The sequence below is a fragment of the Scyliorhinus torazame genome, chromosome 17, assembly GCF_047496885.1.
Source record: "Scyliorhinus torazame isolate Kashiwa2021f chromosome 17, sScyTor2.1, whole genome shotgun sequence".
NCBI lineage: Eukaryota > Metazoa > Chordata > Chondrichthyes > Carcharhiniformes > Scyliorhinidae > Scyliorhinus > Scyliorhinus torazame.
The window spans coordinates 52,118,763-52,146,053 of NC_092723.1; the positions used below are offsets into that span (position 1 = coordinate 52,118,763).

General features: G+C 47.5%; 1 protein-coding gene across 8 annotated transcripts in view; it reads left to right on the forward strand.

Annotated features, from left to right (window-relative positions):
* Positions 1-27,291, forward strand: part of LOC140393873 (neuron navigator 1-like) — a 970,643-nt gene that overhangs the window by 848,886 nt on the left and 94,466 nt on the right. For all 8 annotated transcript variants that reach the window (XM_072480430.1, XM_072480425.1, XM_072480424.1 and 5 more), the window contains 4 exons: positions 2,322-2,507; positions 11,420-11,472; positions 14,933-14,956; positions 15,626-15,703. In XM_072480430.1, coding sequence (XP_072336531.1) covers positions 2,322-2,507; positions 11,420-11,472; positions 14,933-14,956; positions 15,626-15,703 — 341 coding nt within the window. The remainder of the gene's footprint in view (positions 1-2,321; positions 2,508-11,419; positions 11,473-14,932; positions 14,957-15,625; positions 15,704-27,291) is intronic.

Genomic DNA, 27,291 nt, shown 5'->3' on the forward strand with positions numbered 1-27,291 from the left:
AGCAGGTCAGGCAACATCCTGACCTGAATTGTATTTCCAACATTTTTTGTTTTAATTTCAGATTTCCAGAATGTGCAGTATTCTGCTTTTCTGTTGGAGATTGTTTTGAAAGAAACAAAGTTATTTTATAATCTTAGATCAGATATGAACAACAAATATGAACAACAAATTCCCGTACCAGCCTCCCCGAACAGGCGCCAGAATGTGGCGACTAGGGGCTTTTCACAGTAACTTCATTGAAGCCTACTTGTGACAATAAGCGATTTTCATTTTCAAATAGCTTTTCTATGATATGTGTACAAGCTTATTTCCTTAACATCAAATATTGTTTTGAGAGTTGCTATACAATATATGTCTAAATCAGGGTTGTCCTTAATAAGAGACTTTATTACTGGAGCACCTCTTGCTCTAACATCTGTCTGTGTATTAAATTAGGTAATTTGGACATTCTGAATTCTCCCTCTGTGTACCCGAACAGGCGCTAGAATGTGGCGACTAGGGGCTTTTTACAGCAACTTAATTGCAGTGTTAATGTAAGCCTACTTGTGACAATAAAGATTATTATTCTTATAAACCCTAACAATAGCTGGCCTGCGCAGTTTGGAATTCCCCAGATTTTCCTGCACGTTAACAGTTAATTTATTTTGTGGAAACAGTACTTGTGAAAATCAGAATCTGACTTTGCTTTGAGTCTAAGATTTGTTTATTTGGCAGCATGATGAGGTGATGCTGGAATTAATGGTTATTTTAAACCAGAGGGCTCATTGACTGTGGGACATGACAATGGGCTCTTTTTCATGGACTTTGCAGTAAACGAGCAGTCAGTATATAAAAGATCTGGCATTCTCAGAATGAATGCCCAATAACAGCTGCCATCTGGAAAAGAAGACTTGTATTAGCTACATCCAATACTTGTTCACAAATCTTTCACCTTACACCAGAATAACATGCATCTGCACCAAAAGCCCAAGAAGTAGAGATTCTTTCATCATTAATTGGTGTGATAGAATTAGTAAATTTGAAAGTGCGACTTGATGTACTTTTGGGGTGTAAGAATAGTGAAAAATCTTATTTGTTTCACTTTGTGAGTTGACAAAATTAAATATTTTTAAAAACATTTCGAATTGCTGCATCTATGGCCAAATGCAGCCGTTTCCATATCACCAAATGATGTTTCCACCGGATGTAAGATGCAAACTGCGAAATGAACATCTTAATTCTTGTTAGTTGCAGTAAGAACAGATTCATTATGCAGTCATTATTCATTGTAACATTGCTGCTTTAATGCCAAAGTGGTTTCAAAGTGCTCATCAATGTGACAGTGGCAGTGGATGTAATACACTGAAAAGCCTTCTCAGCTCATTAAAGCCTGCATGCCTTTAAATTGGCTAAGAATACAATTTTGTAAATGTTACTTGATGTATTTTTAACAGAGCTTTTTTTTATTCAGGTCCACCATCAATAACTGTCTTTCGTCTTTGTGGGTACCTCAAGAACCTGATAGGAAAGTTATTTTGTGTAGATAGGTGTTGCTCATTTACCACTTCTCTGACATGTAACCCTCAAACAATGTAAAGTCACCATCGTCCCAGATGACCATAGGCTGCTTTCTCCTTTGAGGGGGAGAGTTGACTGGTGGTAATTTAACTTGAGGATCACCACACGAGGGGCAAGGTTGAGAAGGCTGGGCATCATGAATAATCTCCGCCGGTATGGGAATTGAACCTGCCCTGTTGGCCTTGCTCTGCGTCACGAACCAGCTGCCTAGCCAACTGAACTAAACCAGCCAAATCCAAGTGTACTGTCAGTGACAGTAAAAGTTGAAAGCTGCATCTGTAATTGTTTCTGTACAAATCTTTCACGTAACATATACGTAACAATAACAATACTGTTCGAGTTACATCTGATCTGGCTACGCAAATGAGATTCGGATCAATGAGAAATGCTGTCCAGGCAGAAAACAAACTAATAAGTCTTCTGTTTAGTAAATGTTATAAACCCAATTCTTATTTTCCAATTAAGGGGCAGTTTAGCATGGCCAATCCACCTACCATGCACATCTTTGGGTTGTGGGGGTGAAACCCATGCAGACACGGGGAGAATGTGCAAATTCCACATGGACAGTGACCCGGGGCCGGGATTGAACTTGGCTCCTCAGGCCGCAGGCAGCAGTGCTAACCACTGTGCGACCGTGCCGCCCCACTAAAAAATCTTTTAAAAGAATTATTTTCTTACAAAGAAAATCCACCGAAAGACTTATTTCTGTTTTCACTTTGAAAGGTGCTGTTCAGCTGAATCTAATTTTATTGCTTTATTTACAGCAAGCCCCACTGCAGTATCCCAGCTCAGCAGCCCCACTCCAAAAATGATGCGCTCAAACAGCATTCCGACTCACGATTCCTCTTTCGACTTGTATGGAAGCTTACAGATGGGGAGCACGGTTTCTTTGGCAGAAAGACCAAAAGGGATGATCCGCTCTGGTTCATTTAGGGATCCTGTGGATGATGGTAAGAATAAATGTTTTCACTTTCGACAAATATTATGTGAATAATTTTTCTGTTATTTGATGTTGCAGGATCATTCAGCAGCTTGAACAGTTATCAGTTTGAAGGTAAATCTTGAAACAAATGCGCAAACAAATCACAGAATTGTTACAGCACCGAAAGGAAGCCATTCAGCCCATCAAGTCTGCACCAGCTCCCTAAATGAGCAAATCACCTGGTTCCTTTCTCCCACCCTTACCCTGTAACACTGCACATTCTTCTTCTGCAGATTACAGTCCAATTTGCCTTTCAATGCCTCAATTGAACCTACCTCCACCGCACTCTCGGCCAGTGCATTCCAGACCCCAACCATTCGCTGCATGAACATCTTTATCCTCATGTCGTTTTGCTTCATTTGCTAATTGCTTTAAATCTGTGCCCTCTAATTCTTGGTCCTTCTACGAGTGGGAACATTTTCTCCCTCTCTACTCTGTCCAGAACCCTCATGATTTTGAATACCTCTATCAGATTTCCTCTCAGCCTTCTCATCTCCGAGGAAAACAGTCCCCGCATCTCCAATCCATCTTCAAAGCCAAAGATCCTCATCTTGGAACCATTCTTATGAATCTTTTCTGCACTCACCCAGTGCCTTCACATCTTTACTAAAGTGTGGTGCCCAGAAATCGATGCAGTACTTCAGCTGAGGCCAAACTAGTGACTTATCCAAGTTCAACATAATCTCTTTGCTTTTGTATTCGATGGCCATATTTCTACATGTATACTCCCCTCCCTCTTGCACTCTCTTTAGAGTTGTACCCTCATTTTATACTGTTTCTCCATATTCCTCCTTAAAAAGCGCATTGAACTTGTGAGTAAAAGTAAAGTAGCCATAGTCCCAGATGAACATGGGCTGCTTTCCCCTTTGAGGGGGGGGGGGATGATTGGTGGTGATTCAACCTAAGGATCACCACACCTCAGGCGAGGGGCAAGGTTGAGAAAGCATGACCTTCGCGAATAACCTCAGCGCTGTCGGCCTCGCTCTGCATCACGAACCAGCTGTCCAGCCCACTGAGCTAAACCGTCCCCCTGTCATAATCAAACCTAATAAGAAAGAAAGCCAAGCCTACATTTGTTTAATCGTTCTCATGACCTCAGAGTATCCCAACGTGCTTCCTGACCAATAACCAGTGTGTACATTAGTTATATGCATTAATATGTGAAACACCTGACACTAACCTTTCTGACTACTATTAAATATTTTCGATCATTCGTAACACCCAGTGAATGGCCAGGATTTCCTGGACCCTTAGGATGGGGTCAGAGTTGGAAAGGCGACAAAGGGCCTGCTCACCTGAAACCAAATTGAGTCCCCTAAGTAGTCAATTGAGGGTCTCCTCCAGGCTAAACTGTTATTTTACTAGTGGTGGTGGATGACAGAGGGTTGGAGGTGACCCTCTGTGTGGGGAGACAGACAGGTAAACAATGGCAACTTTCCAGTGGGCTCCTGAGAGGGAAGCACCCTCCTGTTTCAATACTGTTTGACCTACCAAGGGAGCCACTTGCGGGAGTAGCCGCACCCGCAACATCAGCATCTCCTACACTTAGTGACCCTCACCCCACCAGACCTGGCATCCTCCAACCCCACATACCTGATTGTGAGGCTGCAAATCTATCAATGATTTTCATCCAGGTGCTGCCCCACTGCTCCCCATGGCACTGCTGAACTACCGGCCCTCTGTTTGTGCTGACAGCTCAAAAATGAGGCCTTTCAACCTTAATAGGTTGGCAGGCCCACCAGGAGCTGCCTGATTGACAGCCTCCCATAAAATATAGTCCAGATCTTGCCACCCACTGAAGTGGGGTTCTTCCCATTTCCAACCCCGGTGACAGAACCCCTACCGTGTCCAAAAAATCCCAGTCAATATTTCTAACCCAGTGGAATATTAAAAATGTCATCAGGTGTTTCAAACTACTGTTGCTTCAAAGAACTGACAAAATAATTTAACAAGAGTATCATGTTGAGGATCAAGGAGTTGCTGCTGTTCAAAGTAACCTGGTTACCATTATGCTGTTGACACGCACCCCATTTTGGATGGATGTTTAGAGCGGCACGTCCCCTAATGAGTAATTGCATGAGTTCTGGCCCAGACAGTTAACACAGCTTGAGTACTTTGTGTAGCAAAGTGCCTTGTCTCGGCAGGCAGATTTGCATTGTACTTCTCCCAGCGTGTTCACGTAAAGAAGATCTATTTAACATTACCAAGGAGAAGTTTCCTTATACTCTTGAAAGATTTTCAGTAGAAAACATTTAGAAAGAAAACAATAGTTCATCACTGGAACACCCAGGTTCTTGGGTCCATTTAATCAAAGGAGTGACTCTGCTCCAGTCCTCTTATCTCTAATGGCAACAAAAGAGCCATAGCAATATGGTGACCTCACATTTCCTGAGGGCAAAAGTACAGGGGGAGCATTATTGTGGGAGTAAGGGGGGTCCCTAGCCGTTCTTTTTCAGGAAAATTTTTTGCTTTCTTTTCCATTTCATGCCCTGTTTAATTTATTTGTGCAATGCATTTTCGCTAAAGTTTCCTTCTGTGCCATCACTTTTTATCTATTTTCTATTCATTTTCTTTCCTTTACCTGGCTCCAGTCCACTGGAGCTGTGTTCACAAAGTTGTCCGGAACACATTCAGGTAATTAGTGTGAATTATTCACTTGCCTGTTATTTTTATATCGATTTCCTGGTTTAGAATTTTGTTTTTTTAGGTTCCCAATGCAACGTACAAACTCAAAACTCCCGGTGGGAAATTACCAGCCCACCAGCTCTGAGCAGATAACAGCAAGACTGTCAACCTTGAGGCTACAATTAACATTATCAGCAAAGGCTATTTATATCCAAGTTTTGAAATTATTCTTTCACAGGTTTTTGTTCCCCCGGCCTGTGGAATTCTGTAGTATTCATCAGGAACAGATGGAGAACGCAGCGGAGGTCTTTCTGCAGCGATAAACTGCGAAGGACTCGTTAGCAAAAGCAGGCGCTGTTGTCTGAGGCTAAATATATGCACTTCATTGCTGTGCAGTTACATTGTTAATGTATCTGTGGAGCATAGGTAATCAAACAGGGGCCTCAGACTCACTGCTTAGGGATCCCAGAGGTAGGCCGATTCTGACAGTCTCACTTGATTGCAATATTTTTCTTCAATTGTTGACTTATTAGCTCATTACTCAATATGTACTGAGATTTATTTTTCAGCTGTAGCCACACTGGATGGGTGAAACTATCTCTTGTTAAAAATAGTTGGTGTCCCTACACACTAGAATTTGAAACCTGTAGAAGCATCCAAGCAGAATTATAGAAGACCTGCAATTAGTGCTAGATACCTTCAGCCTGTTTTGAAAATGTTCCTCACTGGTGTTTTACTAAAACCTCTGACATTTGAAGTTATATCTGCCTCAATCATTTCGGACTGAAATTAATGATTGCGGCCGTGGGCTCCAATTGTGAGCCATAAATTCAGGGGTTACCCCGCCGCAGCCATTTCCAGGAGCCCTGGTGTTGTTTTCTGCCCATCAGGCAATTAACTCCCATCCCTGTAAGGATGGGTCTCACTCTACTAAGAGCTGCAGGCCAATTGACGATTATGCAACTCTGCAGTCACACCTGGTGAGGTGGCCACTGCTGAAACTACAACCGGCTGGGAACAGCAAGATGGAAGAGGCCTCAGGCCCCAGGCATGGGGTGGTGGAATTGGGATCTCCAGGGCCCCTCAGGCAGGCAGGCTCCATCAAGAGGCAGGGGAATGGCATGATTGTTGAGGGTTGTGCTGTTGTCTCAGTGGGAACAGCGTTTGCTGCTGTGGGGTCCCTCTGTGAGCCGCTGGTTGTCCAATCACGAGGACACTCTCTCAATCCCTTCACACCAATGCACAAGGAGGCTGGCAGCTTTTATTGGGTGACATCCCCACATGATGGAGTGCCCTTCCTTTCTTCGCCCAGTGGCAGCATGAGGCCCTTAAGTGACCTTTAATTGATGACTTACGGGACTCAATTGGCCTGAGGTCAGGAAGGCTGACCTTGACCTTATCTGATGGAAACCGAAAGACAATGGGCAATCTGCTTCCTGCCTTGCCTCCCAATTGTACGGATACTCCCGCCTGCATGCTTGCTCCCATGTGTCAGATCAAATTATGCCCTTCGTTTTACATGCTGTCCTAAAGCTTTCCTAAGTCTGTCATGTAGTTAAGATGGTAATCCTGCCTCTAACAATATATCATTTGTGAAAAAGACTGATTCAGCTGCTATTGCAGGAAAATTGGGTAACCAATTTACTTCTATTCTTATGCCTAGTTACTTGCTGTGGGTTTCTTTTACTTTATTTGTCTTTGATTAATGTTTCAGATTTTATAGAAGCAGTTAAAATGGTTGCACAGCCTAAGAAAGGTTAACAAAAGTGAGTCTGCAGATAACTAAGAAATGTCTATGAGAATGGAGAGTGCTGAAGCAGAGGGCAACTGAGGGCTGATTTTTACGCTGACAACTTGGCCAGCTCAACTCACAACCCTTCAACGGCTATCGGATATTAATTGGCTCGAGGTGGGCTTTTTACCCCCATCTGGGAGGAAGTCCCACCTCTGGGGGCTGCTCGTCAATCAGATGGCTGATCTCAGCAGTGCCACCAAGCGCAGTGGCTACTGCTGGGACTGCAGCAAGTCCCAGAGAGACCTGTGGTGCTATGGAAGGGGAGTTGAAGATGAATTTGGGGTCCTCACCATTCCCAGTACATGTCTAAACTGCAATATATGTTTAAACGGTGTTAGTAGCTTTAAATATATAACTGCGGTGTAATACGTTAACAAAAATCCTATTTTAAAAAAAAAAATCAAAGCCTTATGTTAAATCTTCCTTTGTATCCCCCTCCTCAATATTTATTCAAACTAATCCGGGGATTAACATATTTTCCATCACAAACCACAGTAGGTCTGAATGTTTTATATTAATACACATCAGCTTAATAAGGCAATTTCTGAGTAGCAGTGACTTATCATTTCTGGTTTAAACTATAGTTTCAGCATTTAAATGGTGGAGCCTAGCGATTAAGTCATAGACAGGAAGGGGCCCATGGGGAAAACTTGCCCACTCACAGCAAGATGCCAAATAGGCTCATTTATGAACCAATTAAAAGCATTCATCCCTGGGCCCACTGGAATCTATTGGTAGCTCAGGGATTTCCCATGCCTCCGTAAGGCCACCCAGGGAACCCGGTTGGATTTTCCAACAGCCTAACAGACACTCAGGCCGGGATTCTCCCCCAACCGGTGGGCGAACCGTACCGGCGCCAAAGAGTGGCGTGAACCACTCCGGCATCGGGCCGCCCGGAAGTTGCAGAATCCTCCGCACTGTCGGGGGCTAGGCCGGCGCTGGAGTGGTTGGCGCCATGTCAACTGGCGCCGAAGGGCCTCTGCCGGCCGGCGCAAGTTGGCGCATGCGCGGGAGCGCCAGCGTGATCTGGCGCATGCGCAGAACCGCTGCCGTGATCCCTGCGCATGCGCAGGAGGTTTCTTTGCGCTGGCCATGGCGGAGCTTTACAGAGGCCGGCACGGAGGGAATGAGTGTACCCATGGCACAGGCCTGCTCGCAGATCCGGGGCCACGAATGCGGGCCAGGCCACTGTGCCCCCCCCCCCTCCCCCGCACCCCCCAGAGGATCCTGCTAACCTCCCTCAGAGCCAGGTCCCGCCGGTATGGACCTTGTGTATTTCATGCCGGTGGGACTGGCCGAAAACGGGCGGCCGCTCAAAGAACAAAGAACAAAGAAATGTACAGCACAGGACCAGGCCCTTCGGCCCTCCAAGCCTGCGCCGACCATGCTGCCCGTCTAAACTAAAATCTTCTACACATCCGGGGTCTGTATCCCTCTATTCCCATCCTATTCATGTATTTGTCAAGATGCCCCTTAAACGTCACTATCGTCCCTGCTTCTACCATCTCCTCGGCAGCGTGTTCCAGGCACCCACTACCCTCTGTGTAAAAATACTTGCCTCGTACATCTCCTCTAAACCTTGCCCCTCGCACCTTAAACCTATGTCCCCTAGTAATTGACCCCTCTACCCTGGGAAAAAGTCTCTGACTATCCACTCTGTCAATGCCCCTCATAATTTTGTAGACCTCTATTAGGTCACCCCTCAACCTCCTTCGTTCTAGTGAGAACAAATCAAGTTTATTCAACCTCTCCTCATAGCTAATGCCCTCCATACCAGGCAACATCCTGGTAAATCTCTTCTGCACCTGGCTCGGCCCATCGGGGCACGGAGAATCACCAGGGGGGGCACTGCCAACGGCCCCCGACCGGCGTGACGTGATACTCGCCCGTGCCAAAAAAAACGGCGCCGGAGAATTCGGCAACCGCCGTCGGAGCGGCAGGGCGGGATTCACGCCGCCCCCGGCGATTCTCCAACCCAGTGTCTGAGACATAGTTAATTTTCTCAGGCCTCTCCCATGGAACTGACGCTGGTTCTTCACTGTTGCTTGGGCAAAATGCTTGAATTTCCTCTCGAACAACATCGCTGGCGTCTACACCACATGGACTGCAGTGATTCAAGAAGGCAGCTCACCACCACCTTCCCGAGAGCAATTAGGGATGGGCAGTAAATGCTGGCGCAGCCACCAATGTCTACAACCCCATTAATTAATTTTAAACATCCAGCCCAAAGTAAGGGGGCTGGATTCTCCCGCCCCCCCCCCCCCCCCCCCCCCCCCATGCCACTTTGCTGCCTCGGCCCGCCGGCGGAATTCTCCATTACCGTCAGGTTTCCCATTGCCGTCGGGAAACCCCCGGGCGCCGGCAAAACGGTGAATCCCGCCGGCGGAGAATCCCGCCCAGGATTTATAATACTCAGAATGCCATTGGCCTTTTATGTGACTTGATTCTGCAATTATACTTTGGGGGAATATTGCATTTGTACTTATAGAATCATAAAATTTACAGTGCAGAAGGAGGCCATTAGGCCCATCGAGTCTGCACTGGCCCTTGGAAAGAGCAGCCTACTTAAGCCCATGCCTCCACCCAATCCCCGCAACCCAGTAACCCCACCTAACCTTTTTGGACACTAAGAGCAATTTAGCACGGCCAATCCAGCTAACCTGCACATCTTTGGACAATGGGAGGAAACCGGAGCACCCGGAGGAAACCCACGCTGACATGGGGAGAAAGTGCAGACTCCGCACAGACAGTGACCCAAGCCTGGAATCGAATCTGGGACCCTGGAGCTGTGAAGCAACTGTGCTACCGTGCTGCCCGTACTCCTTGATGTCTCTCTTGATCCACAGTCTTTATCATCTTTCCAACCATGTGCAATTGTTGTTTTGCCTCCCAAAATAGATTTCTACATTTCTCTGTGCTGAGTTGTATCTTTGTATCCATCAAACATGTATAAAGTGTTTTGGATACTCTGAGGATGCAACATGGTGCACAGCATGTGGACAGCGTTCTTCTAGCTTTCCATTGTGATTTTAGTTTACACATTTAGTGCAGTAAGTATTACATTTTAACTTAGTCTTTCCTTCAAAACATTTTTGCCGGTTCTGTTTATTTTTACAGCATAATATTGTTTTCAGCAAAATTATTTAAAAAAATAAAAAAATTTAGAGTACCCGATTATTTTTTCCAATTAAGGGCCAATTTAGCATGGCCAATCCACTTACCCTGAACATCTTTGGGCTTTAAGGATGAGACCCGCGCAGACACTGGGAGAATGTGCAAACTCCACACAGACAGTGACTCGGGGCTGGCGTTGTGAGGCAGCAATGCTAGCCACTGCGCCACCATGCCGCCCAAGCACAATAAATTGTGAGCTCTCAGTTTTCAGTGGAAGATTGCAGCCTGAAGTAGTCATATTGCAGTATTGTCATTGCAAATCAGTAGACATCTTCGACCATTTTAATTATAATTGCCTCGATCAATTTACGCTTGTGTTAATGATGCAATAACTGTCATCTCTTATCCAATTACATCAAGGTTCATGCTGCTGAGGAACATATTCCTCTGTTAAACTAGCATTTCTTCAACTTCAATTCTTCACTGGGCCACCTTTCCTCTTGGAGATGGGTGTGTGGGAGGTGGGAGGACGGGTGGTGGTGGGGGCTGCGGGGATGGAAATACTGACGCCCATTTCATGCCTCTAAATTTGAACTTTAATCAGTCAAGACATGCATTGAAAGCACTCATGAGTAAATGCCGAACAAACACTTTCCCAGCAGGGAGACTCCGTGAGATGCTTGTCGTGTTGGGTGCTCTGCTACACAGACGAACCAACACGGTTGCAGATGGTACAACTCTGTTTTATTACTATCAATAACAATATCTGTAAACTTGTTACTGTGGTTCGTATTTTACCCTCTAACCTGTGGACCCAGCCCTAACACTATCTTGGAGAGGCACTCAGCACATGGTGTATGTCTGAGTGGCTTGCTGTGAGCTCTGTGCCCTGAGCTGTCTCCTGCTGGAATCAGCGGGAACTGTGGTGTTCCCCGTTTTATAGTGTGTGTGCCCTTGCTTGTGATTGGCTGTGATGTTGCGTGTGTGTTGATTGGTCCGTTGATCTGTCCATCAGTGTGTATGTGTGTTTGCACCATGATGTTTATCTGAATATCATGACAGTGCTGAGCAGTGTTTCAATGAAAGAAACAATCAGAAAATATCTGTCATGAAAACCATGCATTCATCCACGAAAGAGCTGATGATGTAACTTGTTTGTAATCTGGAAGATTCAGTAACTTTTCACAATGTGCTGGGAACAGGATTGTCTTTGAGAAGTGTGATTGCATTTTTAGCATTGCAACATGCACCCAGGTAAACAGGGAATGTGGATGTTTCTATTTTGTAGCTGCGAACATATTCTAATGCAACAATTACTTACCTTGATTTGAAAATCTATTTTGCAGTTCACGGCTCAGTGCTTTCACTTGCGTCCACCACGTCATCTGTTCATTCCACAGTGAGTCTTTTTTATCTTCTTGTTAAAAAATCCGGAATAAATTCTTAGTGGTACCGTTAAATCTCTGACTTCAAATGCACTTGTACTGGAAAAGAGATATGAATGGAGCATGAGATAGATGATTATTTAATGTGGTTTTGTGAATACAACTGATAAAATAACTGCACTATTTATGTTCTCATGAATGAATATTCTGTTTGAGGTTCTCTGCAATGGGCTGAAGACCAGAATAAATTCACCAACTGTCTTTGTCAGTCTCCAGAAAGTCTGTTTTCTGAATCAATCTGCTGTGTATCAGAAGCTAGTTCAGTGTCTTAATAGAGGAGCCAAATCTTACCAGCTTTAGGTTGCATGCTACATACACAACAATAGTTTGTGGATTTGCTTCCTTCTATAATGAGGAAATGAATGAGAGTTAACACCGCTCAGAAGAAGCCCATTTGATCCATCGTGAAGATCCAAAGCAACCTATCTTGGTGGGAAACATGGCAGCTGGCCGCACTTAATTGGTGAGAGGGAGGCCACATGCCAGTCCCCTGACAACAGGAAAACCTTCTGCGATTAAGTTGGAGCTGGAAATATGCCCACAGAGGAAAATTGCCAGCTCATAACAGCTTGTCAATTTGACACATTTTTGAGCCAATTGACATCAAATACCCCTGAGTCCACCAGAATTTAATGGTGGCTCAGGTTTGCCTGCGGCCTTCTGGAGGGGGGGGGGCTCTTTCAAAGGAGGATCTTTAACTGACTACTCCCTGTTACTTGCATTCAATTCACTCCCCACCACTTCTCTGTCACGATCCTTTCTCCACGACCTCTAGCCCACCCTTTCTCACTTTTGGTCTAGGGTCCTTCATTGATCCTGGGCCTCTGGTGGATGCATTTTCACCTCGGCCACCACTCCCGGTGACAGCAGTGAGGAGCTGTTGGCCTCTGATTGGCCGGCAGCTCTCAATGAGATTTCCACCCTTTGGGGTCTTCCGTCTTGGGGAAGGCATGAGCTGACTAGTTAAGTGGCTATAATTCTGCTGGCCCATCTCCAACCAGTAGGTGAGACCCCCACCCCACAATCGGGTCAATTAAATCCCACCCACAGTGTCTGTGTCAGTACTTTGGCAGAACCATGCAGTTGGTCTCACTCCCCTTCTCATTTCTTATAACCCTCCAAAATTCCTCTTTTCAAGTATATATCAAGTGCATTTTTGAAAGTTACTCTTGAATATTCTAGCATTATTCCTTCAGGAATGCATTCAAGATTGTCGCAGTTAGCCTCTGGTTACCAACCTTCCTGTCAAGTGGGAACAGTTTCTCCCTACCTTACCTTAATTAAAGATTATTATTAATTATTATTATCCATCAAAACCTCATCATAATTTTGAACACCCCCATCTAACCTCTGCTTGAAGGAAAACAGCACGGTAGCATTGTGGGGCAGCGGGCAGCACGGTAGCATTCTGGATAGCACAATTGCTTCACAGCTCCAGGGTCCCAGGTTCGATTCTGGCTTGGGTCACTGTCTGTGCGGAGTCTGCACATCCTCCCCGTGTGTGTATGGGTTTCCTCCGGGTGCTCCGGTTTCCTCCCACAGTCCAAAGATGTGCAGGTTAGGTGGATTGGCCATGATAAATTGCCCTTAGTGTCCAAAATTGCCCTTAGTGTTGGGTGGGGTTACTGTGTTATGGGGATCGGGCGGAGGTGTTGACCTTGGGTAGGGCGCTCTTTCCAAGAGCCGGTGCAGTCTCGATGGGCCGAATGGCCTCCTTCTGCACTGTAAATTCTATGTTAATGTTAACGCCGGATTTTTGCTATATTTTTTCTTAACTGTGGGAGGAGTTGAAAAGGAATGGGGAAATTCTTCCTCAAGCAAGGAGCAATGCAGAATGGTGTGGATCTGCTGCCGGAATCCGAGTTTTTGAGACAATTAATGTGGGTGCCAAGTTCCAAAGTTTCAGTAAACATTGCCACTTCAGTCATTTTTATATCTTCCATTGACTATTGTGACTTATGGTAGTGAGTCATTCTATTTTAGCGGAGAGGAGAATGGATAATGTCCATCATGCCACACTGCAAGCTAACTTGCTACGAGCAATGGATAGCTTTCCAAACCATATGGTTATATTGGCTGGGATTCTCCGACCCCGCGCCAGGTCGGAGATTCCCCGGGGGGACGCGAGAATCGCGCCCCGCCGCCCTGACGACGGCTTCCTGATTCTCCCCCGCCGATTCTCGTGTGCCCGTGGGATTTCCGCCGTGCCGGTCGGGGGCCGTTGAAAGCGCCCCCGGTGATTCTCCGGGCCCCGACGGGTTGAGTGGTCGCCGAGTTCAGCTGAGTCCCGCCGGCGTGGGTTACTCAGGTCCCACACGGCAGGACCTGGAAGCTGTGTCTGCGGGGGCTGTCCTGGAGGAGGGATCCGACCCGAAGGGCGAGGGGGGCACGGTGGCCTGGCCCACGATCGGGGCCTACCGATCAGCGGGCGGGCTGGTTCCGTGGGACCTATGTTCCTCAGTGCCGGGCTCCTGTAGGACTCCGCCATATTGCCCGGGGGCCGGCGAGGAGATGGGGACCACAGCACATGCGCGGAACCATGCCGGCCGTAGCACGCATGCGTGGAATCACGCCGGCCATTCCGCGCCGGCTGGAGCTGCGGGGACCATTCCAGCGCCAACCTAGCCCCCTAGGAAGGGGAGCATTCACCATTATTGGGGACCGTTGACACTAGAGTGGTTGGCGCCACTTTTCACGCCGGCGTGGTGACATAGCCCCATTATTGGAGAATCCCGCCCATTGTCTTCACCGAAGGTTTTGCAAAACACCAAGCAAGCACGGAGAGTAACACTTTGTTGTTTCATCAACCAGAAACCATTGTGTTGGTTTGTTTGGAGAAAATATATTAATTTAACTAGAATTCATTGTCACAATATAGCTCCACTGACAGACAGTTCCTTGTTATTTTAATCAAATTTATGCCGAGGTGAAAATTCAATGGCCCTGAATTCCACAAAGAAATGATTACCTGTGATTCCATGTCATTATCAGTCTGAGAACAGCCTGTTAAATGACAGTGGTTTGTGTGATTTTATGGTGTCGAATACAGCAAAGAGTTACAGCTCAGAAATATCAGTATAGAGACTGCAGTGCAGAGATAAGAGTTACAATATTTTCAAATAGAATTATATCTTTCCTGCAGGTAAGTAAACTAAGCCAGTCTGGGTTGGTTCTGTGACCTGCCATTTGATGCGTTGAAATTTAGAATATTGACTACATCTGTGCCATTGCTTTCCTCAATTTACGGAGCTATGAAACATGTTCAGAAGAATGACTGAGGGCTGAATGCTTACTTTCAGTGTCAATTTAGTGTTGTTCTGCCCAAGTTTAGATGGAAGATGTCAATATTTAGAAGGTTTCTGCGTTATTGATTTGTTGGTTTGAAAATGATGTTTTTTATTTAACTTCCTATAGAGTGAAGACAAGGCCCAAGGAGAGGTATGAATATCAAATGATTTATTGGTTTCTCTCAATGCATTTTATAAGGAAATGGAAATATTGTTCATTGGACTATTCGGGTAAATGATTGTTTGCTCAGAAATGGGTATATTCCTACTCTTCATAATAGTGGTATTATCACGGGCCTAGTAATCCAGAGACCCAGAGGAGCGCTCTGGGTTCCTGGGTTCAAATCCTGCAGATGGCGAAATTTGAATTCTGTAAAAATCTGGAATTTAATGGTCTAATAATGACCGTGAAACCATTGTCAATTGTTGTAGAACCCATCTGGTTCACTAACATCCTTGAGGGATGGAAATCTGCCGTTCTTACCTTGTCTGGCCTACGTCTGACTCCAGATCTGCGGCAATGCGGTTGACTGTTAACTGCCATCTCAAGGGCAATTAGAGATGGGCAACAAATGCTGGCCCAGCCAGCGATGCCCACGTCCCATGAACAAATCAAAAAACTTAAATCAGCTGAAATGTAAAGCTAATGTAAAGCTGCACTTTACATCAGTTCTCCGCACTGATTACATGTCTTATTGCTAATTGGAATCGGTACATTTAATGATGCTCGATGAGACAAATGTGAATAAAATGGGTGTCTTCCATTCAGCATCTGCGATCCTATAAAGAATTGGAGCTAATGTGGAATTATTTGTTACAGCACATTCGCAAGCTACGTAGGGAACTTGAATCCTCACATGACAAGGTTTCCGCACTTACAACACAACTGTCTACTAATGTAAGTTGTTTGTTTATTTGTACTTACATCACCGACATAACAACACCCTATTTAATACAGCGCATCTGTCTTTGTGTTTCTATTAAAAGTACTGTGATAATTATTAAAGCCAAGGAACAGCCCACTTTCCATTTTCAATGCTGTTGGATCTCTCGTTGGGTAACTTGTGGCCTGCTCTGGATTGGGAAGGTTTCCCATTACTTGTGAGTGACTTAGGTCTAACTCTGGTAGGTTTCTTCAACAACTCCTTTATTTACTCTATAGTACATTCTAAGCTCCTGGGTAAGTACATCTCTCTGTGTACAGACTATTCCATCTTCTCTTTGCAGTCTCTTGGACATGACTGCTGATAACACTATTACATCATGATTACAGAACTCATTACCATGAATATTAACCCATTCTTCGATAAAGCCCCCAAGTATCATCTCAACTTTAGAAATAACAGTCATAAACTATTTTCTCAAACATTTTCATTACATTTTCTTTTTAAAAGTTTTTTCCAATTAAGGGGCAATTTAACGTGGCCAATCCATCTACCCTGCACATCTTTAGGTTGTGGGGGTGAGACCCATGCAGACACTGGGAGAATCTCCACATGGACTGGGGTCAGGATCGAGTGCCGTGAGGCAGCAGTGCTAACCACTGTGCCACCATGCCACCCCACATTACATTTTCAAACTTCTGTAGACCTTCTGTACTGTTTAAAAAGTCCATCCAGCTCCTACTCTTTCCAGTCTCCGCTCACCCCCTGCCAATCCCTCCAAATCAGTGTCATAAAGGGTTTCAATACCCCACAGTGTTCTCAGCTCTCTTGGAGGACGTTGTGGACATATGCGGTCACTCATCACTCCACGAACACATTAGTGGAGTGGGATAGCTGCATTCCACGACTGCTGGTAACTGGGTTGTGATCGCTAGGCAACTGACCGTTCAATGAAAGACTGAAGATTTCAGGACATGCATGATCACACTCTCTTCAACAGGAAGAGGACAAACCAACACTTTCCCTGGAGCTTTATGCTCTGCCTCAGCACACTGGAGAAAGGCCTGAGAAGATGAAGTACCTTGAGCCTTGATGAGGAATTACACAGTTGTATCATTCGCCACTGCACTGATGATGGATAAAGCATTCAGTATCTCACATTTGAGTAAATCTGGAAAATGAGAAGAAGAGTGATGAAAATCCTGCAGTCTTTGTAGGATATGAAGAAAATAGTACTTTCCTGTGACACCAAGGTACTATTTGCACTTTCTGTAGGTACTAGTAACATTGTCACATTTGTTTCAGTGTAAGGCTCCTCTGGGGTAGGCAGTGGGTTGATATTGATATTGGCAACTTAAGAAGGTAAGAATCCACCATCTTAACACTGGAATAAGTCTCCAGGATTGGATGTGGATAAAATTCTCGTATTGGATTCTTCAGCTGTAGAAGTTCTGTAATTTGAGCCTCTGCTTCTGTCTGAAGGGTGACATTTAGTGGCAGAATGACTTGCCGATGAGATTGAAGTGTGGCGGCAATTTGCTATCACTCGAACTAAACGGCTCCACCTTTCTTTCAGCAGCTTAATCCAACATTGAATCAAGCATTTTGTTCTCTCTGGACAACTATATCAGTCGGCAATATACAAAGCATCTCATTGGTGGCAAAAAAACAAATTCGGCAGCAAACTCAGCTAACTGCTCAAAAAGCAAACCAGGATCTCCATGTGGTTTGGCAGTAGATTCAAAGAGTGTAACAATCTCTCGGACCTCGGGCGGGATTCTCCGACCCCCTCCGGGCCGGAGAATCGCCGGGGGTGGTGTGAATCCCACCCCACCACCCCGCGCCGGCTGCCGGATTCTCCAGCGCCGTTTGGGCGGGATTCGCATCGCGCCGGTCGGGCCCGTTGGCAGTGCCCTCCCCCCCCCCCCGGTGATCATCCGCTCTGCGATGGGCCGAGTGACCGCCCATTTTTGGACAGTCCCGCCGGCTTAAATCAAACAAGGTCCTTACCAGCGGGACCTTACCTGGCTCTGTGGGCGGCCTGCGGAGTCCTTGGGGGGAGGGGGGATCTGGCCCCGGAGGGTGCCCGCACGGTGGCCTGGCCTGCAATCGGGGCCCACCGATCCACGGGCGGGCCTGTGCCGTGGGGACACTTTTTCCCTCCGCGCCGGCTGCTGTAATGGTCCGCCATGGCCGGCGCGGAGAAGAACCCCCCTGCCCATGCACTGGGATCACGCCAGCACACACTGGCGCTCCCACGCATGTGCCAACTCGTACTGACCGGCGGAGGCCCTTCGCGCCGGTTGGCGCGGCGCCAACCCCGCCGGTGCCGGCCTAGCCTCTGAAGGTGCGGAGCATTCTGCACCTTACGGGCGGCCCGACGCCGGAGTGGTTCACGCCACTCCTCGGTGCGGTAGGGCTCGCCCCACCGATTAGGAGAGGATCCCGCCCCTCATCTTTCAACGGATCACCCGTTGCTGCAGCACCCTCTTTCTCATAACCCATGTCAGGAAAGGAGCCAATCCAGATCTTGGTGCTCCTCTATCAGATGGTCACCACCTTTTTCAGAACTTTCTATTTCTGTGCCTTCTTGCCTGTCTACAAAAATAACTGAGAGATCTGTAATCTCTTCCTGGAATCCAATGGATGCCCGATATCTGATTTTTAAAAAAAAGACGCACTGCTCAATGAATAAATCACATCAACCGTTGCCGAATGGAAAGTCATCAGTTCATCACCCAACCTTTGGAATTCCTCCCTGAATGGTACCAGAAAGGTTTACTTTTTTTCAGGAGGCTCAGCCGTATACACATGAATTTCTGTTCAATAAAGACATGCTTTCATTGTGCAATGTAGAGAGGGCCCCTTGTGTCTAAAGTGGTGGTTATCTGACCTTTTACTTGAAGATCCATATTGTCTGGATTGTGCAATTTAACTATTGATATTTGGATTTAATGCTGCTTTGAGTCATTCCAAATGGCCAGTGATTGGTGTAACACCAGCACCAGTATTAAAATTCATGCAGTTTTAGAACCTTTAACTTCCAAAGCAACTTACCAAAATATTTGTTCTTGATACTTCACTTCTCCCAGGAAATCTGTATCCTGATTTTCTTCCTTTATTCCCAATTGCCTGGATTTTCTACATTTCAGAGACATTCTCGTTCTCTCTTCCTTTAATTGCATAATCAGCGTAACAGAACTGCTTGAAATATCCTCCTATCTTTCCACACTGGAAACACTCTGCACACCCTGTTGGGCCAACTTGCCTTCTGTGCTGTTTCTTATCCTCACGGTGTAGCCATTTTAAAATGGCTGCTGCAGGATTTCCTGTTCTTTCTCCCATTTTGGCGAGTTTTTGAATGGCTGCTGCCTTTGTGCTGACCAAACAAGTAGAATCTTCTGAAAGCTTAATATTTTCGTGGATTATGGCAAGATTTTGCACCCTAAGTTTGGGGTCTCCCTTCAACTATTTGTTTCAGTGTTAGGTCATATTTTGCCTGCAAAAAATAGGACAGCATTTTGTTGCAGACTCTGACAATAATACAATAATGAATAAGATAATGTGTCAATGAACCACACCTGTAACAACTGGCTAGCCTATCGAGCTCTATAAGGAATAATTCAACAAATTCCCCTGGCCTTTAGGATCTCTGATTGAATCGCACTTGCTCAATTATGAGATTCCATTTTGGATTGAAGTATGCGTTGAATGCTATCAGGATGGTTTCAAAATCTGCAGAGGTTTATTCTACCCTGTTTCAGAAGGATATCATCAGCAATGGGCCCCACTGCATACAGGAATGTACTAATCTGGTGCTTCTGTCTTTTGGCATGCAGACCCAACACTGCTGATACCTTTGGAATTTATTTTTCCACAACTCCCAATGCTGGCCTCTTTGTGGATCTTCAAGCTTTGCAAACAGCTGTGGAAGTAGCAGTCACTGCTCGACTGGTGCTTGGGATTGCTCCCAATTCTCAGTGTGCCTCTCACCATGGTAAATCTCCTGATTTTTTGCCTGAGGGAGTCTTCATCTGATTTCTCCCCATGGTTATTTTGTCAATGGCAGAAAATTGTTGTTACATTTAGATCACCACCACTGCTACCATGGCTCGTGGTTTGGTTTCTACTTTGAATACTATTTGGATCTCTCTTCAAATAACTTGTGGTCTTTTGGGGATTGGGAATGTTTCCGACTCCTTATGAGTGTCTTGGGACTAACTCCGGTATTTTCTTCAAAACTTCCTTCCTAAGTTAGTACATTCTAAGCTTCTTGGTAAATACATCTCTCTCTTGTACAGACGGGTCCATCTTCTCTTCGCAGTCTATTGCACATGGCTGCTGATGTCACTGTTACATCATGATATACATAATATCTCATTCCCATAATTATTAACCCATTCGTCTACATGCAGTACAAGGAAGGCTTTTGATGTTTGATGTCAACATCATCAAAACAAACCAGGAGCCATATACATAGATGTAATTTAGCATCAGGTCGAGTTAACACAAGTAAGTAGACGTTGATAATTAAGAAGGACAAATGGAGAATATAACAGTTGATGAACGCATTGGGGCCAATGCTACTTATGCTTTTTACCTAACACAATTGAACTGACCTCACATGACAATGCAAGGTTAATGGGTGATATTCCAGGAGTTTCAGAAAAGTTTCAAGTCAAATTGTTGGACATGTCTGCTAGCAAAGGGTTACTGCTCGTCTTCGGGCCACATTTTCTTTTCTCTTCATACATATTTTTATTAGAGTTTTTCCATTTTTAAAAATAACGCAACTAACTTGAAAATGAGCAGAGGAGACAAGCAAAGATTGCATCATCCCTAAATAACAAAAGTACAGATGTAAAACACAACACTCATAGTTGAGGGTTTCCTCAACCAAAATAAGGACTTACAAGGCCATATGAACCATCTCTACACCAAACCATCCACCCGCGATCCTACTGTGACACTACTCATCTTCTCCATTAAAAGAATGAAGGGTACCTATAGAAACGTATACTCCCTCACTGTAAAAGCAAGGAATACAGCACATGTATAAAAACAAAACAAAGTAAATATTGCACAACTCTCATAAAGGAACAAAGTTCAAGCTTAATAATGAACAGCAGGATAATATAACCATCCACAGAGCTTGGAAAGGCCAATGTCATGACAGAATCTTCGTGCAGTAACCAGAATCCATCCAGAGTTTCACCGAAGCCCCTGTATCTCTGGCATGTCACCGTCCCAAACCTCCAGTAAAAAGATAACTAGGCCGACTTCCGGTGGCGACCATGGAGGAGTAGGTCGCACATTCGATCGCTCCCGCCTGTAACGGACGTTCGGACCTTTTTCCACCGACTTTTCTCGGATTTTATGGGATAAATCGGTGAAGTGTGCAACAGTAAGGAGGATTCCCTCTCCAGTCGAATTGGACCAGAAGCGGCCGTGTGAAACGACTCAGTCCTGGTAGTGAGAAGCAAGCGGAGCTGGTATCGCGGGACAGCATGGCGGAGGGCAAGGGCTAAGGAGAGATGGCACAGTGGTCGACGGGGCAGCTGGTGAAGTTTTTTGAGGATTGCTTCACCAAGCTGAAAAAGGATACGCTGGACCTGATCAAGGCTTCGATTGATCAAGTAGTCTTGAATCAGGAGACCCAGAGGAAAGCGATACAGGAGATCAAACAAAAGTTATCCGACCAGGATGACTATATAACCGTGTTGGAGAACAAGGTGGAGGTGTTGGACGACCGCCAGAAGAGGATGCAGCAGTAGCTGGAGGACCTGGAGAGTAGGTCCAGGAGGCAGAACCTCAGAATTGTTGGCCTCCCTGAAGGCAGTGAGGGGTTGGATGCGAGGGCATATGTGTCGGACATGCCGGAGAAGTTGATGGGGGCTGGGGCGTTCCCTCAGCCCCTGGAGGTGGATAGAGCGCACAGAACCCTTGCGAGGAAGCCCAGGGCGAATGACCCGCCTAGGGTCATGGTGGTACGTTTTCACCGTTTTACGGATAAGGAGGACGTCTTGCGGTGGGCCAAGAAAGAACGGAGCAGCAAGTGGGAGAACTGTGAGTTGCGTATTTATCAGGACCTGGGAACGGAGTTGGCCAAGAGACGGGCTGGGTTCAATCGGGCAAAGGCGACCCTCTTCAAGAAGGGGGTGAAGTTCAGGATGCTGTACCCAGCGCGGTTGTGGGTTACGCACAAAAAACGGGACTTTTATTTTGAGACGCCGGACGATGTATGGACATTCATTAAAGAAAAGAAGGTGGAGACGATTTAAAGCTGTGGAGAAGTTTTGTAGTGGTGGTTCGTAATACTGTACTGTTTTGAAAAAAGGTTTTATGTCGTTCTGGGTGAAATAATGGGCTGTGGTGATGGTTGGAGGGTGCTCTGTCTTGCAGGGATTTGATGCGGGGAGGGAGGGGGTCTTGAATTTAGAGCTATTCTTCGGGAGACTGGGTTTTGTTTTAAGTGGTTGTCTCTTCACTGGTTTATGTTAATTGCTTTTTTTTTTGCTGCTGTTTACTTACTTGGGAATGTGATGCTGTTAAAAGGTTTATTCATGTGGGGGAGAGGTTCGGACAATAGTGAGACAGACTGTTCGGCGCCAGGGGCGGGGGTTATCGGGGTCAGCATGGATCAGCTGACTCTCAGAAGCGCAGTGGGGGGTGAGCAAGTGTTAAGCTGGTACTTGACCTGGGGGATGAGGTTTCTGGTGCTGTTGTGGGGGGGAAAGAGGTGGGGGGGGAGGTTCCTTTGCTGCCAGGGGAGGAACTATTATCAGGGAATAAATCGGAGGTCGGGAATGGCTGCTGCTCATGGGGGTACTCGGGGAAGCAGGGGGCACGGGCTCGGGGCTGGCCTAAAAAGGGTGATGGCTAGTCGGCAGGGGGGGGGCGGGGGCAGTGGAAGCACCCCCATCCAGGCTGATTACATGGAACGTGAGAGGACTGAATGGGCCGGTCAAGAGGGCTCGCGTGTTCGCGCATCTAAGGGAGCTGAAGGCAGACGTGTGGCAATGCTACAAGAGACACATCTAAAGGTCATAGATCAGACGAGATTGAGGAAGGGATGGGTTAGCCAGGTGTTCCACTCAGGGCTGGACTCAAAGACCAGGGGGACAGCAATTTTGATAAGTAAGCGAGTGGCATTTGAGGCTGGGAGAATTGTGTCAGATAAGAGGGGTAGGTACATAATGGTGAGTGGAAGGTTGGAGGGTGTACGAGTGGTGCTCGTGAACATATATGCTCCGAACTGGGACAACGTGGAATTTATGAGGCGTGCGCTAGGCAAAGTCCCGGACTTAGAGTCACATAACCTGATCATGGGGGGGGGGGGGGCTTTAACACGGTCATTGATTCGGAATTGGACCGGTCAGCATCCAGGTCAAGGAGGAGGCCGGCGGCGGTAAAGGAATTGAAGGGCTTTATGGTACAGATGGGGTATAGACCCATGGAGGTTTACACGGCCGAGGGTGAAAGAGTTTTCTTTTTTTTTTCTCACGTCGATAAAGTTTACTCTCGTATTGACTTTTTTTCTGAGCAGGGCGCTGATACCGAAGGTGGCGGGGATGGAATACTCGGCATTTGCAGTGTCGGATCATGCCCCGCATTGAGTGGATTTGCGGGTTAGTGAGGAGAGAGGGCAATGCCCGTTATGGCAACTGGATGTGGGGTTGCTAGTGGATGAAGCGGTCTGCGGACGGGTGAATAAGTCCACCCAGAACTACCTGGAAACAAATGACATGGGAGAGATATCTGCAGCGACGGTTTGGGAAGCTCTGAAGGCAATTGCCAGAGGGGCATTAATTTTGATTCGGTCCCACAGGGAAAAGGGGGAACGGGCGGAGAGGGAGAGATTAGTGGAGGAGATACCCCGGGTGGACAGGAGATACGCGGAGGGCCCGGTCGCGGGGCTCCTGAGGGAGCGGCGGAAGTTACAGGCGGAGTTTGAGTTGACCACAGGGAAAGCAGTGGAACAGTTGAGGAAGATAAGGGGGACGATTTATGAGTCGGGGAAAAGGCGAGTAGGATGTTGGCGCAGCAGCTTAGGAAGAGAGAGGCGGCCAGGGAGATTGGTAGAGTGAAGAATAGGGATGGTAGCATGGTCTTGGACCCAGGGGGGGTGAACGAAGTTTTAAAAGAATTTTACAGTAAATTATATGAGTCGGGACCCCCGGCTCGAGTGGAGGGGATGAGGCAATTTCTGGATCAGTTGAGGTTTCCGAGGGTGGAAGAGGACCTGGTGGAGGGTCTGGGGGTCCCGATTGAGATAGAGGAAATTATCTTTTTTTTAAGAATATATTTATTGAAGTTTATTAACACAATTTTTCACCCTTACAAACAAACCCCCCCCCCCTCGTAACAAAATAGAAAGAAAACGCACATAGCAAGATATAAACATGGTAAAACAATATGTTACAGAGCTTTTTACACTGGATTCCTTCCGTACATGCCAGTTTTCCAGATCTTTCATGTGTTCTCTTGCTCAAATACCCCCCAGGCAGACCCCCCTCCCCCCCCCCCTTCACAAGACCTCCACCCCCCCCCCCCTCCCCCCCCCCCCCCGGGTTGCTGCTGCTGCTGACCGACCTTCATCTAACGCTCCGCGAGATAGTCTAGGAATGGTTGCCACCGCCTGTAGAACCCCTGCGCAGACCCTCTCAAGGCAAATTTTATCCTCTCCAGCTTAATGAACCCAGCCATGTCATTTATCCAGGCCTCCACGCAGGGGGGCTTCGCCTCCTTCCACATTAGCAAGATCCTTCGCCGGGCTACTAGGGACGCAAAGGCCAGAATGCCGGCCTCTATCGCCTCCTGCACTCTCGGCTCGTCCACTGCTCCAAACATTGCTAGCCCCCAGCTTGACTTGACCCGGGCTTTCACCACCTTAGATATTGTTCCCGCCACTCCCCTCCAGAACCCGTCCAGTGCTGGGCATGACCAAAACATATGGACATGGTTCGCCGGCATTCCTGAGCACCTCCCTAATCTGTCCTCTACCCCAAAGAACCTACTCAGCCTCGCCCCCGTCAAGTGCGCTCTGTGAACCACCTTAAATTGTATCAGGCTAAGCCTGGCACACGAGGAGGAGGAATTAACCCTACCTTGGGTATCCGCCCACAGCACCTCCTCAATCTCCTCCCCCAGCTCCTCCTCCCATTTACCCTTCAGCTCCTCTACCAACGCCTCCCCCTCTTCTTTCATCTCCTGGTATATTGCCGACACCTTGCCCTCTCCCACCCATACGCCCGAGATCACCCTGTCTTGAATTTCCTGTGCCGGGAGCAAAGGGAATTCCCTCACCTCCCGCCTCACAAACGCCCTCACCTGCATGTATCTGAAAGCATTTCCCGGGGGTAATCCAAACTTCTCCTCTAGTGCCCCTAGGCTCGCAAACGTCCCATCAATGAACAGGTCCCCCATTCTTCTAATCCCCGCCCGATGCCAGCTCTGAAACCCCCCGTCCATCCTCCCCGGGACAAACCGGTGGTTACCCCTGATCGGGGACCACACCAAGGCTCCCATTGCACCCCTGTGCTGTCTCCACTTGCCCCAGATCTTTAGAGTTGCCGCCACCACCGGACTCGTGGTGTACCTTGACGGTGGGAGCGGCAGCGGTGCCGTCACCAGTGCCCCCAGGCTCGTTCCTTTGCAGGACGCCATCTCCAACCTCTTCCATGCCACGCCCTCTCCCTCCATCACCCACTTACGGATCATCGCCACATTTGCTGCCCAGGAGTAGCTCCCCCGAGTTGACAGCGCCAACCCTCCTCGGTCCCTACTGCGATCCAAAAACCCTCTCCTTACCCTCGGGGTCTTATTCGCCCACACAAACCCCATAATGCTCCTGCCTACCCTCTTAATAAAGGCCTTGGTGATCACGATGGGAAGGCACTGAAACACAAAGAGAAACCTCGGAAGGACCACCATTTTGACCGACTGCACTCTACCCGCTAGCGAGAGCGGCAACATGTCCCATCTTTTGAAGTCCTCCTCCATCTGCTCCACCAGTCTCGACAGATTCAGTTTATGTAGGGCCCCCCAACTCCTGGCTATCTGGATCCCCAGGTACCGAAAGCTCCCCTCCGCCCTCCTCAGCGGTAGATCGCCTATCCCCCTTTCTTGGTCCCCTGCCTGTACTACAAAAAGCTCACTCTTTCCTACATTAAGCTTATAGCCCGAAAAATCCCCAAACTCCCTTAGAGTCTGCAAGACCTCCACCATTCCCTCCACTGGATCCGCCACATACAGCAACAGGTCATCTACATAAAGCGACACTCGATGCTCCTCTCCCCCTCGGACCACCCCCCTCCATTTCCTGGACTCCCTTAATGATATGGCCAAGTGTTTAATTGCTAATGCAAACAACAGGGGGGACAGGGGGCACCCCTGCCTCGTCCCACGGTACAGACGAAAATACTCCGACCTCCGCCGGTTCGTAACCACACTCTCCACCGGGGCTCTGTAAAGGAGCTTAACTCAGCTAATAAAGCCTCCCCCGAACCCAAACCTACGCAGCACTTCCCAGAGGTACTCCCACTCCACTCGGTCAAAGGCCTTCTCCGCGTCCATAGCTGCCACTATCTCCTCCTCTCCCTGCACCGATGGCATCATTATCATGTTTAGGAGCCACCGCACATTGGTGTTTAGTTGCCTGCCCTTTACAAATCCCGTCTGGTCCTCGTGAATCACCCCCGGGACACAGTCCTCGATCCTCGTAGCCAGCACTTTTGCCAGCAACTTAGCATCCACGTTGAGGAGCGAGGTTGGCCTGTACGATCCACATTGCAGTGGGTCCTTGTCCCGCTTTAGGATCAAAGAAATCGTCACCTCCGACATTGTCGGGGGCAGGGTCCCTCCCTCCCTTGCCTCACTAGCAGCGGGGCCAACAGGTCTACATACTTCCTGTAGAACTCCACCGGGAACCCGTCCGGTCCTGGGGCCTTCCCTGCCTGCATACTCCCCAAACCCTTGCTCAACTCCTCCAAACCAATTGGTGCCCCCAAACCAGCCACCTCTTGCTCCTCCACCGTCGGGAATCTCAGTTGGTCTAGGAATCGTCTCATCCCCTCTTCCCCCGCTGGGGGCTGGGATCTGTACTGCTCCTCATAGAAGTCCTTGAATGCCTCATTTATTTTCATCGCACTCCACACCGTAGCTCCCCTTCCATCCTTGACTCCACCTATTTCCCTCGCTGCCATCCTCTTTCGGAGCTGTTGTGCCAGCATCCGACTCGCCTTTTCCCCATACTCGTAGGTCGCCCCCTGCGCCTTCCTCCACTGTGCCTCTGCCTTCCCTGTGGTCAACAGGTCAAACTCCATCTGGAGACTTCGTCTTTCCCCAAGTAATCCCTCCTCAGGGGCCTCTGCGTATCTCCTGTCCACTCTTAAAATCTCCCCCACTAACCTCTCCCTTTCCATGCCCTCTATCTTCTCTCTGAGCCCTGATGGAGATTAGCTCTCCCCTTATCACCACCTTCAGCGCCTCCCATACCACCCCCACCCGCACCTCCCCGTTGTCGTTGACCTCCAAGTACCTTTCAATACACCCCCTCACCCTCCCACACACCACCTCATCTGCCAGCAGTCCCACATCCAAC